The 13,640-nt window shown below is 36.0% G+C and overlaps 1 protein-coding gene across 1 annotated transcript in view; it reads left to right on the top strand.

The window, feature by feature from the left end:
* Window positions 1-10,519, top strand: part of CPED1 (cadherin like and PC-esterase domain containing 1) — a 270,907-nt gene extending 260,388 nt beyond the window's left edge. The window contains exon 22 of the mRNA XM_075208962.1: window positions 7,665-10,519. Coding sequence (XP_075065063.1) covers window positions 7,665-7,844 — 180 coding nt within the window. The 3' untranslated portion in view covers window positions 7,845-10,519. The remainder of the gene's footprint in view (window positions 1-7,664) is intronic.
* Window positions 10,520-13,640: the final 3,121 nt, after the last annotated feature.

Below are 13,640 nucleotides of genomic sequence, written 5' to 3'. Positions count from 1 at the left end.
TAATCGAGTTATCGGTGCTGTAAACTCTGACGCTCTTTATCCTACAGAATTATTCCTATAGTGAACAGAGCGACAAAGAAAAAATAACTACTTACCACTAAAAAGACACACTGTCAATCTGAAGAGAGGACATCGCGACTTTTGTAAATGACATCACTTACATGCATGACAGAATTTAAAGCGCCAACGCACTGACCCAGGTAATTATTCACTCTACTTTAGGGGGTAGGGGTAAGAGTTAGGGTTAACGATTAGCGTTAGGGCTTATGAATAAAATGCATATTAACCTGTTCCATGGGTTGCCGCTTTAAAAAAAAAAACACTCCTAAAACTGACGTCATTTACAACAGTCTCAATGTCCTCTATTCGGATCCACAGTGTATCTTTTTACTGGTAAGTAGTTATTTTCTCTTTGTCGCTCTGTTCACTATAGGAATAATTCTGTAGGATTAAAGAGTGTCGGTGTTTACAGCACTGATAACCCGTACTACACCCTTTTGTACTTTCCAACTGAACTTCAGGAGAGAAGCTATTTCGAGGCCTACTTTACACATTATAAAACATACAAAAGTGTTTCACGTAACAAAGACAGTTCCAATGTTTACTTACTCACATCTTTAATTTAAGTTATAACTGAGGCTCAATTGACCTGGAGCAGGCAGGTTGGATTAAGATGCAACATTTACATTTTTGCACATTCTACCTCCACTGGTTTCCAGTTTGTGGAGTTGTCTCTTGGTGTCTGACTACTTAGGGCTAGATTTACTAAGCTGCGGGTTTGAAAAAGTGGGGATGTTGCCTATAGCAACCAATCAGATTCTAGCTGTCATTTTGTAGAAAGTACTAAATAAATGACAGCTAGAATCTGATTGGTTGCTATAGGCAACATCCCCACATTTTCAAACCCGCAGCTTAGTAAATCTAGCCCTTAGAGTGTACCTACAGCATCTATAGGTTATTAGAACTGTGTTTATAAAGAGACCAGGGTATTGGTTTGTATGATGTGCCAGCTTCTGTATGAGTAACAAGAGAGTTAGGATGCCCAATCTTGCACTGTTTCAATACAAGCATTCTGCAAGCATGTGCAGTGAAGTTCATATTTCCCTCTAGAGGAGGCCAGGGCTTTAGTGATATGTCATACAACACTGATTATGTCATTTTCATCAGCTATGCCAATAAAACAAGATTACTCCATTTATCAGGCCCTTGTCATGGAGGCACAAACAGTGAGCTACTGCATATTCTGCACATCATTCCAGTTTCAACTCATGCAAAACATAGTGGCTGGTCCATTTTAAGTAGCATAAACAAATGGTGGTTGTGTCAGTATGCAGGTCAGTTACAGTGCATGGATCAGTGCAAATAAAACATTTAGTATATGATACTGTTAAACACACAGTTGTAGGAAGTTTAAGTCACTAAACGTATTTGTTGTCTGGATTTTTTGGCCAATATCATATACACACCACACAGATCATACATCAGTGTCAGCTGTCTTGGTACATAATTATCTCAATGCTGAGGTTGCAGGAATGTTTGCATTGTGGGCCTGTGCGTGACTTAAATATAAAGAGAACCTCTATGTCCAAAATGCTGTGTCTTTAAAGATAAATACAGTGACGGAAACAAAGGCAGATTTACCACTAGAACATGCCCACACACAATGCATTATCCTAAAAATCACCAGTGACAGAAGTTAGTGAGGACACAGTTGAAAAATATTCTTATTGGGCATAAACAGGAAAATCTTTTAATATTCACTTTCTAAATATCTGTCACTAAAATTAGTAGATTATTATGCAGAAAAGCTTAATGACCAACAATTTGCCTGCCATTAAGTTCTATATTAGTGCAATTAAATAATGATTAGAAATAATTTTAATAATAATACATCCCTCATCAGTAGCATAGATCACAAAACTTTAAACCTAATTATGTTTAAGTGAAGTGGAATACCTGTTGAATATGTCTTTAAACCTCACTCAAGTTTACATTTCTTTTAGTTTGCTTGAAATAATAGTATTGGAACTACAAGAGTCTAAGAGATAAAAGTATCAAGATGCGAGTTTCCGGCGGGTTTGAAAAGTGGAGATTGCCTATAACAACCAATCAAACTCTAGTTATCACTTATTTAGTACATTCTACAAAATGATAACTAGAATCTGATTGGTTGCTATAGGCAACATCTCCACTTTCAAACTCGCATCTTGATGCATATACCCCAAAGTATCTATCCGCGTTTCATAATAACATATGCTTATTAAATTCTTAACATACTTGCACAGTATATATATATACATATATATATATATATATATATATATATATATATATATATATATAATAAATTGTAATATTAATACATGATAATGTAAAACAGTCATTGTCTATAACTACATTTTGAGTACTGGATTATAGTCTGCTGTGATAATTGCAATATGATCAGAAGATAACTGTTTCTGGCCAGATAATTAAATGAACAAATAAATCACATAGTTGGCTATACGTTCAAGCAATTACTGCACAATTGGATTTGGATCATGCAATGAATATTTTTTATTATATTATAAATGTGATTTTATTTGTCTCCTCCAATGTTTATTAAGGGTAAGAATCAACAGGTAAAGCTATAACTCCACTGTTTTTTTAGCTTATTCTTGCTTTTATACATTTTTCATGTAATAGTAAAATTAGATAGTTTTCTGAAGTCATTTCTAATTTAGTAGAGAATAATGTATCTTAAATTTATTAGAGGAGATTTGATAAATGTAATTTCATAAATTTCTCTTGGAGTCGTACCCTATGTTCTATGGACAAATAAGGATGAGAATTACAGATAGATAGTATTTATTGTGCGCAGTCGGATTCACATTATTAGTTCTCTCCAATAAGTTATAAGGGTATCTCTCTGCAGAGGTTCATTGCTTGTTTCTGTTTATCATTTGAGAACAGTGCAATCTATATTGAGCTAAACAGCGAGGACCCCCATAGACACAGATTTTAATGTGATATAGCCCATGAAGATTTGAGCATGTGAATAGCAGAGATATAGGATTACTAACAGTTGCAGTCACTGAATATCAGTGAAGAATAATATCTAGAATAATAATGTTTAACCAGATCTGTTTTCACATTTTGCTATGTGCTGGTTTAGTTTATCCAAGGGAATTTTACCTTTTTAGGAATGGAATGTGTCTATTTTGGTAGCATGTAAGTGTTTCTGCACTTTTTAGTTAAGTTTTTTCCACTTTATATTTTACCTTTCTTCTCTCTCCATAACCGAAACATCAGGAACCAAGCTATTAAAAATTAGTATTTCTGCCATAATTTGATCTATGATTGCTTAGCAAATATACCCCATAGCTTTTGCAGATCTAGCATTAGGCATAGGTCTCTGCTTAGGGGTGGCTTTCTCTCTGTAAGCTGCACATGTAAAGCTTTATTTCACAAAGAAAAATGAGAGATTGAAATCAAAATCAGTGGACCTAGGTGTGTGGGGTGGGTGTTCCATTAAAAACAGGAGATTTATAGAGGGTTCTGATGAATTGAGGCGTGGGATTCCCCCAGGTGCTCCAGTTTCCTTCCACACTCCACTCTCCACACTCTCTCTCTCTCTCTCTCTCTCTCTCAGGGACTGATGTGAGTGAGTTCTCTATACAGCGTTATGGAATTAGTGGCACTTCATAAATGGCTGATGATAATGATGACTTTTAAACCAGTTTGATATTTGATTGAATTTCACTGTTTCAAGAGTTTTGAACATTTATGTGGAGCAATCTTTAATATACATCAATGTATGTTCATATTTATTTTTCATTGTTTGTGGTTCACGTGAAACATTTCAAATTGCTAAATTTAATAGTGCTCTTAACAGTTTTTTTTTTATTTGAACAGTAATATAGAATTACTAACAGTGAACTGTTCAAGATTCACAGTCCATATTAAAAAAAGTGTTAAAATGGATCCATTTTAGTTCTAATATGTTCAACCAAGTGCACCTTGCTCAAATATGTGTAAATCTGTTCAAACATGTGTGAACCCACTCGATCATGTGCAAACCGGGCTCAGCAATGTTTGATCTAGGTAGAACATGGCCAACCTAGTTTGCTCAAATTTTTTGTCACTCTAAAGAATATCTGTTGAATTTTCAAACTTTGATACTAGATGGTGAACCAGTTACACAATTTCAAGCATTTTTACTGACTAGTATGATTTATATTAAGTTGGGTTTTGGATGATATTGTCAAAACATTCTGCTTTGAGACTGTATTTCTGATATGTGAACCAAAACCAACATAGTGTCAAAGAAAGAACTCTATCTGCTTAAATCTGCTCTTTTTCTCATCAACATGGTTACGTCTTTTTCATGTCAGTTCTCTAGGATTTATGTTTGTAAATATCAGGTTGTTGAATTCCAGTAGCAGAATGATTGTAAGGATTCAAGTAGTAGCCCAACCAGGGATTAGCCAGGGATCCAGAGAAAGTAATCATCCGAGAGCCAGCGGTCAAAGCCAGAGAAGGCAATTGTCCGAGATCTAGGGGTCAAGGTCTGAGAGGGTAGTTGCCTGAGAGCCATGGGTCAAAGCCAAAGCAAGTAGTTGTCTGAGAGCCACGAAGCAAACACAGGATGTGGAATCCTGAACCTGTGGCTTACTGCACAGAAGCTGAACTGCTGCAGCCTAGAGATAACGGTTTGAATCCAGCGGTTGTGTGAGTTGGTATGAGAAAGCACGTGTCTGTGGCAGCGGACCAGCCACTCTCAGTTGGAAAAAAGCAGGACCTGATGGTGAACATTGTAAATCTCAGAGCATATGATACTTGTGGACCAATTACAGGGTAAGTCAGGGACTGAACTAGCATAGGACCTGATACTATCCCGATCCAACCATGTCAACTGACAGATGTCCCTGACTTGCTGGAGTGATGGAAGTGGAAAGCAGCAATGAGTGATAGTAAGTGAAAGTCTGATGCAGGTTCCCGGGACCGTTTAGCCATACTATAGCTTTTATACTTGACCAGATGTTGGAACTGGCCTTTGAACTTGGAGGAATCCAGAATGTCCTCCACAGTATACTTCACATGACCCTGGACTTGAATAGGGTGTGGAGCATTTGGAGGCGTTAGAGACGGATTTGCTGATTTTAGCAAGGAAACATTGAGCACTGGATGTATTTTTACATGGAATTTGGCAACGGAAGTTCAAAGTTAACAGTGGAAATTTTCTTTACAATCTGAAAAGGACCTGGTATGTGGATTGAGTTAGAGCATTGTTGTATACAAACTCAGCTATCGGTAGTAACTAAGACCAGTTATTTTGCTGAAAGTTTATATATGTTCTGTGATACTGTATGAAGAATAACTAACTCTCTGTGTGTTTGATTGTGGATGGTAGGCAGTGAATAAATACATTTTTATTTGGAACATATCACAGAAATGTTTTTCAGCACTGTGTGGTAAACTGAACAAATTTGTCAACAGTTACTAACATGGTACCATAACCAAAAGAGAAATGCAACTCTGAAATGAAGTCTACAAAAATGGATTTCCAAGGTACTGCAGGAATAGGTAACAGCTCCAAAAACCAAGCTGGACAAGTATGAGGACTATTATTCCTCACACTAGTATAACAGGATGCAACATATTGTCGTACAGTCTGTTGAACAGTTGGTCACCAATAGTGTCAACCTATTAATTCTAGAGTCCTATGGACTCCTAAGTGTCTTGCAGTTAAATCATTATGATGCAGCTTTAAGACCTCTCTTTGTAGTTTCTCAGTAAGCATAAACAATTTGAATCTATATGTAAAAACCTATCTGCCTGTGTTTTTTGAACCAAAATAAACAAGCGCGGTACTGGAAGTCGGTACCCCGAGACACAGAAATGGCACCAGAAGGTGGATGACTCAGAACAAAAACCTAGTACCCCAAATAGCCAGTAGGAGAGACAGGAATAGATTAATGAGAGGAGGATCCACACAGAAGATAACACAAGCTGATAGAATGAAGGTGAATCCACACGGGAAATAAAGAAGTAACGCTTGTCCCAGTATAGAATGCTGCATTTGACCAGGAGGAAGATGTACGGTGATATGGTACTGCTGAGTGGTGTAAACAGGACTAAGACCCCGATTCGTGACATCTTGGACAGAATGGCTCTTATAGCTTCGACTGAGACATCTACCACCATAACAAAAGCTAAGATAGGATCGGGAAGAGCTAGGACAGGAACTGTGGTATAGGTTTTCTTTAAAGTGATGAAGTCTTGTTGAGCATCTGTAGGCCATTTGGAAGTGTGAGTAAGTGTGGTAATGTGAGCCATAATTTTAGAGAAGTTCCCAATATATAGGGAGTAATAGTTGGTGAAGCCAATGAAACATTGCAACATCTTAGCTTCCCTGGAGACAGACCAGTTATTAAAAGGCCAGTTAGCAATAGCTTTGGTTTATGAAGGAACCATCTGTAAGTCTTGCTGAGAAATAATATGAGCCAGGATGCTTGTTCAAACATGCAGAGGTTATTGCTACAACACTGATTTTATTCTTGCACTATTAAACACCACCAGTTTGCATGGGCTCTACTTTGGTGACAGTGGGCTGTCACCAATGAAGACTAAGACAATAATAAGAGGAGGTGACTGATGTAGAGGGATGTCAATAGAAATGTACTGCGCACTGAATTCCTGCAGTTCTTCAGGAGGGTCAATATGTGCCAGCTTGTACATAATTTCATCATTGAGGCCAAAGCAAAATTCTTAAAGTCTGACCATGGCATTCCAGTGAGCGACCATCGACCCATTTTCAAAATTCTGTTGTGTATTGATCTACTACACTGTTGTAAGTGCATTGCTGCAACCAAGAGCTGACAGTTTGAGCCCAGTAGTGGTGTCAGGTGGTAGGGGAAGCCCTATGTCTGCTGCAGTGAAACAGCCAAGCCATGTTTGAACAGAAGTGTGATCACAAACTGTGTGCAGATAGTCACAATCTCAGAGCATATCAGACTTGTGGACCAACCACAGAGTAAGTCAGGAACTGAACTAGCATGGGGCATCTAATACGATGTTCTTCATGTCTACTGTACATTAAATGCATTATTACAGTTGCTCGTGATTGTAAACAAATGTTATAGCATGTAAATGCGACTATCATCACTAACACTCAGCACTTACACCTGACCTTTAGCTGGTGCTAATGATATAACTGAAAATCCCCTACCTTAGAAATGCCCAAAGCTTGCATCTGATGTTGCAGCATGTGCACAAGTTTAGCACACCCTTAGTGTACATTGACTATGTGCATATACGCCCCTCCCTGCTACACCCCTGAAATTGTAGGCTGTCAGAAGGGTCCTTTGTGCTCAAAGATGAATTGGATGCTCCTGAGTTCACTGCCGTATAGTCCAGTTCTGGGCATGAAGAGAGCAATTTTACGCAAAATACAGTATGGATTGCCGTTTATGTTCCTTAATGAATCAGGCCCTGGTGTGTGGTCCCAGTAAATCAGTAACAGCTAGAATCTGATTGGTTACTATAGGCAACATCTCCACTTTTTCAAACTGCAGTTTAGTAAATATATCCCTATATGTGTTTGTGTGCAAGAATACAAGTCTACTGTTGGAATATTACAAAAAGATAACTACATGTTTTATGTGCTCTATATTTTATTTTAGGTGGTGAAATCTGAAAAAGTGAAAGAAAAGAGAATGGAGTTATTAAAGAGTTATACATTTGGAGGCAAAATCTTTCCTCAAGTTCAAGACAACCCATCAGACTTGAAATCACTGTATCATGTCCAGGGTCCAGTGAATCAGGTTTATTCTGAAATCCTTCTCAGCAGGATGTGTGCATGAAAGGAAACAATGCAAGCATCTGGTATTCTCTGCAAATCACTTACAGCACGGCTTGGTGCAGTGAGCAGATTGGATAGATTCCAAGCTTCACCAATTGGGTGAGATCGCTCAACAAAAATATGTTTGTGTATCTTTATGGATTCAAGATGTACCCACATAGATATGTGGTTTTACACTAGAAAATGGAGGAAAAAGAGCAACCTTCAAGTGCTGCCAATTTTTGAAAACGTAGAACATATTCTGATCATTAAGAAAAGAAAACACATGCACAGCTTGTTTACCAGTGCTTTATTTGTAAATATGAGTTATTTATAGCAGAGATGTGTACAGAACTTTAGTGATGTTATAGTTTTATATTTTGATTTAATGTACCATATTGCTAGTTTTCTTTTCACTGAGGTACTAATATATATTCTGTGCTGTCATCAGATGACTTCAGTGGTCAATATTTTATGAGTGGAAGGTCAGAGACCTCTTAAACACAGAATTACCCAGCATTGTGCAATAAACAAAGCCACTCTGTCTGCTTCATATGTTTCAACACAACCTAATTGGCAGAGATGCGCCTCACACTGCCATTGATGAGGGTATTATGCTGTGCCAATGTATTTCTGCCAATTTTGATTGGCAATGAAAGATACTTTGTGACCCACACATTCAGTGGACCTTGCCAAAAAGAAATATTTTCTCTCTTGGGATTAAAATTAGGAAACCACAAAGAGAAGGAAACAATAGATAATCTATCGGTATATAAATATATGTATATATGCTTCTATGAGGTATTTGTCTATATATTCAGAAGAAGCTTACATATTGGTTACATGTTGCCAGCATACACATACTGGACATTGTACAGCATAGTTGTACCAGAACTCTTGTTAAAATAAAAATGTTTTGCAATGTACGTTTTTGTTTCATCATTCGTGTTTATGAAAGCAAATGCCAGATATAATTTTTGGCTATGCCTCTATGCATACTATAAGCCAATGGGTCATATTCAGTTTGAGCCGTTACTAACAATGTCTAAATTAAATCAACCTCAATAGAACAATGATAAGTTGTACAGAGAAGTGATAGGGAGATTTTCAGACTATGCTTCCTGGGAACAACATGTAAACAAGCTTCTTCAAAAGGAAAGGCGACTTCTGAGGTGTTTAAAGATTTAGCTGAAATCACTTTGTATGTGGGTTGCACTAGTTAGCCAGTGATTGCGAACGTTACATGTACTGTATGTTGTCTTAGGCTGCCATAGACAGCAATAATGGGACACAAGAGATCCAGGGACTTGACTGGACTACTGAACAGATGAATCTGATCTATGTGCTCACCTATGTGTGTGATTAAGTTAGACAAAGGTCTGGACATTTGACAATCAAGCTAATCATCTTGGTCTTAATGCAGCGTAAGAAAACAACTGAATATTAGTTTTTCATACTGACCTTGCATATAAGTAAAGGATGATTAGAACAACCCGTTTTTTTCGCCACCCATGAGTAAGAAACAAAAAGGCTGTAGGTCGAAAACTGTCAATGGTGACATAACATAGCTACATTAATTGTTTTATTTGTTGACTCAAAGATACATTTCAAGAGCTATTCTATTTTGGAAACAGAATAAAAAGATGCCAGCGGCATCTACAGTACACATGCAAAGAATAGTTTTGACTGTTACATACTTTCAGTTTTGACATCTTCACTACTGCATACAAAAGATTAAAGAAGTGATTTATCAAATTCTGCCAGCTGCTTTTGAATGTTATAATAACTTATCTTAAGCGCCTGCAGACCTTTGCATGGATCTGTGACCTTTAATGGTATGTTACCAAGGTGTGAAGTGTTCTACCCTCTTATAGAGGACTATTTATATTTATTTCAGGCTGGCACAGAATTATTGTTTCAATGTACTCATATCAATGCCAATATCATCAACTGTTAATAAATGAATTATCTACAATTCATAGCAGTTGCTAACCACTCTTCTTTGATATCACTCCCATGCAGCTGCCAAAATATTATATTCACTTTCACGTTTTAAATACCCTAAAGGGTTTTGCTATAGCATAAAAAGAAATTTTTAGCATCTTTCATCACTCACCACAAATGTGTTTATCTAATGAATTTAAATAAAAAATATTTGCAAGAAATTCCACCCCAGAGGTTGATATAGGCATATTTTACATAGCTTATATTTTCTTAAATGTAAAGATAGCTTTTAATAGAATTCAGTTACATTCAGAAAAGTTGAAAGTTATTTGACTGATTACTGACTTTTACCATAATCAGAACATTATACAAGTTCCGTAGAAAAATCGATTTACATTGGAAATTAAAATTCAGAAATACTTTAAAGATTTCCATAAAACACTCTTTCGCATATCAAGACTTTTTTTCTGTTTCTCATGTATAAACATAATCTATTGACCCTAGATAATTTCTCCTGACAGAAGCTGTACATATTTATTTTAGTGATGCTTCCAACTTAAGTACTGTGCTGGAGTGAAGAGTAGTCCGGTGCCCAACTTATTGTGACTTTGTTGCACTGCACGACCACATTACTTCACCTGTGTCCCAACACCTTCAAAGAGAAACCTGCATGCTCTGGATGTCTGTGGTCATTTATACCCACACCAAAGAGCTAGCCAGGGTGCAGAGAAGGAAAGGACCTACACTACCAAACAGGAGATATAATGTATATATGTATGTATGTATGTATGTATGTATGTATATGTATAAATATTTACATATACATATATGTATATATATATATATATATATATATATATATATATATATATATATATAGAAAAATTATCCCAAGAGGGATTAGGGCGCACACAGGAGGTAGCTAGGGATAATATCTAGTATGTGAGAGAAAAATAGGAAATGGAGGAACCTGCTAATAGGTAGACTACTTCGCTGCTGCAGATCCTCAATGGGTAGCTCACTCCTACATAAGGTATTAAAAAACACAAAACAACAAATGGGGGTCGCGCTGCTTGGAGTCAGACGGTATAAATGAAAAACAATTTACTTGGAGGTTCTCCTGTCAATTGAGATAAAACAATCCACAGTATATAGAATATAACACTGTATTTTATAAAATTGACAGTAGTCTATGTTCAAAGTGAGCTTAATTTGCAATCACTAGTGATCCAAATGACCTGTATAGTAAACATGTGTATAAAACCCACAATAGATTAAAAACAAAACAAACAGATAACAACCGCGGCTGCAAAAAACGATGGTGTACACATAAAAAAATAGTCCAGATACACATGGAACCTTAGTTATGGATCCAAAACATCAAACATAGCAATGTGCACTAATCGATAATGAGGTCTTCACAGTAACTGCTATGAATATTAGCCCGTTGTTACGACATCCTCCATATACGGACAGTATGTATGGCAAGAAACAAACTCTCAGTCACCTGATATAGTAGTGATCCACCAGAGGACCTAATAATCCGATTTACGGACAATATTACTGTCTCCAGATGTAGCCAACCTCCAGACTGCCGGCTCCACTTGCGACTTAGATCCCAGGTATAATGCCGTCTTGTTTTCGGCTGGAATTTGCTCGGCACAATTGGGTGGTTTACTTGGAGCCAATTATAGTGAAAGCCCTCTGTATGGACCAGCAGGTAATACTTAGATCCCCAGAAGCACTTGATGAATAATGGGAGATATTTCGCCAATTAGATATGCCACACATAAGTGATTCAATGACAAGCACATGCAGATCCAGATATAGAGCACACAAAAACCCAGCTGACGCGTTTCGTGCCCCTATAGAGCACTTTTTCAAAACTACTAAGGGGTTTGTGGGATGTCCTTAAATAGAGGACTAGTAAACAGGTGTATTCATTATCTGTAGATCTCGTCCAAGGTGTTAGATTATTCAATTAGTGGCTTACGTTCCCATGCTGACCTTCAAAACACCCATGGCACAGGGTAGAAGTAAGCAGGGAATAGGTAATATTGAGTTACCTATATAGTCACTAATAAAGTAACAATCTTGTTTAGTGAAGTATATCCACAAAGTACATAAACGTTCTAAATAAACCTCATTTCTAGATAGCTTTTAATAGAATTCAGTTACATTCAGAAAAGTTCAAAGTTATTTGACTGATTACTGACTTTTACCATAATCAGAACATTATACAAGTTCCGTAGAAAAATCGACTTACATTGGAAATTAAAATTAAGAAATACTTTAAAGATTTCCATAAAACACTCTTTCGCATATCAAGACTTTTTTCTGTTTCTCATGTATAAACATAATCTATTGACCCTAGATAATTTCTCCTGACAGAAGCTGTACATATTTGTTTTAGTGATGCTTCCAACTTAAGTACTGTGCTGGAGTGAAGAGTAGTCCAGTGCCCAACTTATTGTGACTTTGTTGCACTGCACGACCACATTACTTCACCTGTGTCCCAACACCTTCAAAGAGAAACCTGCATGCTCTGGATGTCTGTGGTCATTTATACCCACACCAAAGAGCTAGCCAGGGTGCAGAGAAGGAAAGGACCTACACTACCAAACAGGAGATATAATGTATATACGTATGTATGTATATGTATATATATTTACATATACATATATGTATATAGATATATATATATATATATATATATATATACATATATATATATATATATATATGTGTGTATATAAATACATACGCATATATATATATATATATTTTTTTTATATATATATATATGTGTGTGTATATGTGTGCATGCAGATAGAGAGAGAGGGATGTAGATAGATAGATACAAATTGGAAATTTAGAAGTGGCCATATGGAAATTTAGAAGTAGCATATATATGTAAATATAGTGTGTATATATATAAATGTAGTGTGTGTGTGTGTGTGTATATATATATATATATATATATATATATATATCTATATCATAGTGGTGTTGCACTATTATATATGTATAAAACAATGTAAATACAAGGCAGAAATAAAGGTGGATCTGGTGTCCTTTTACTGTTTTACTGTCATGAGTTTTATCATACACAAAATATATATGAGCTATTAGTATGTATATATGCATACTAATAGCATATATATATATATATATATATATATATATATATTTATATACACAAGCTATTGGTATACCTGTATGTGTGAGTCCTGTCTGTTCGTCAATAAAATATATATGACTCTTGGTTTATTAAAAAAAGCGATGATAGTATTACCTAGTGCTTAATACTCTGTATTAAATTAGTGGGATGAATTAATAGAAAAAACATAATTAGTATATAAAGTATGTGTTGCTAACAATACTGTTAATATCGAATTAGTGTATATCATTTCAGTGGGACGTACTAGCAGAAGAGACATAGGTAATAAAGTCAGCTTTCGTGTGTAGATAGATATATGATTTCATTTTATTTATCTTTTTTATATTCTGTCATTCAGATCAAATATGTATTCATATAGTAAATACTATCCCTTAAAGATATTATCTCTTTTAGAGCTAAGATAGGGACAGCTCTTATGGATGTGTGTGCTTAGAATAACAAATACATGAGGAGGAAAAATGAAATTAATTAATTAAAACGATTAACATGTTCAGAGAGAGAGAGAGAGAGAGAGAGAGTTGCACATTCTGATGTGCGAGCACAAAGAAATTGGAGGTTTAATTTTGCTTGTGATATTTATGAAATTTGTTGTATCACAAATGTTACACCGATGATAGCTTTGTTATGTATGTTATGTTTCTGATATCCTAATTTATGGTTCATTAAATATATGGATTTTACTTTATGATAATT

This window comes from Mixophyes fleayi, chromosome 4, assembly GCF_038048845.1.
Source record: "Mixophyes fleayi isolate aMixFle1 chromosome 4, aMixFle1.hap1, whole genome shotgun sequence".
Classification (NCBI taxonomy): Eukaryota; Metazoa; Chordata; class Amphibia; order Anura; family Limnodynastidae; genus Mixophyes; species Mixophyes fleayi.
Note: the sequence above shows the minus strand (reverse complement) of the source record. Positions and strands in the feature narration are given on the sequence as shown.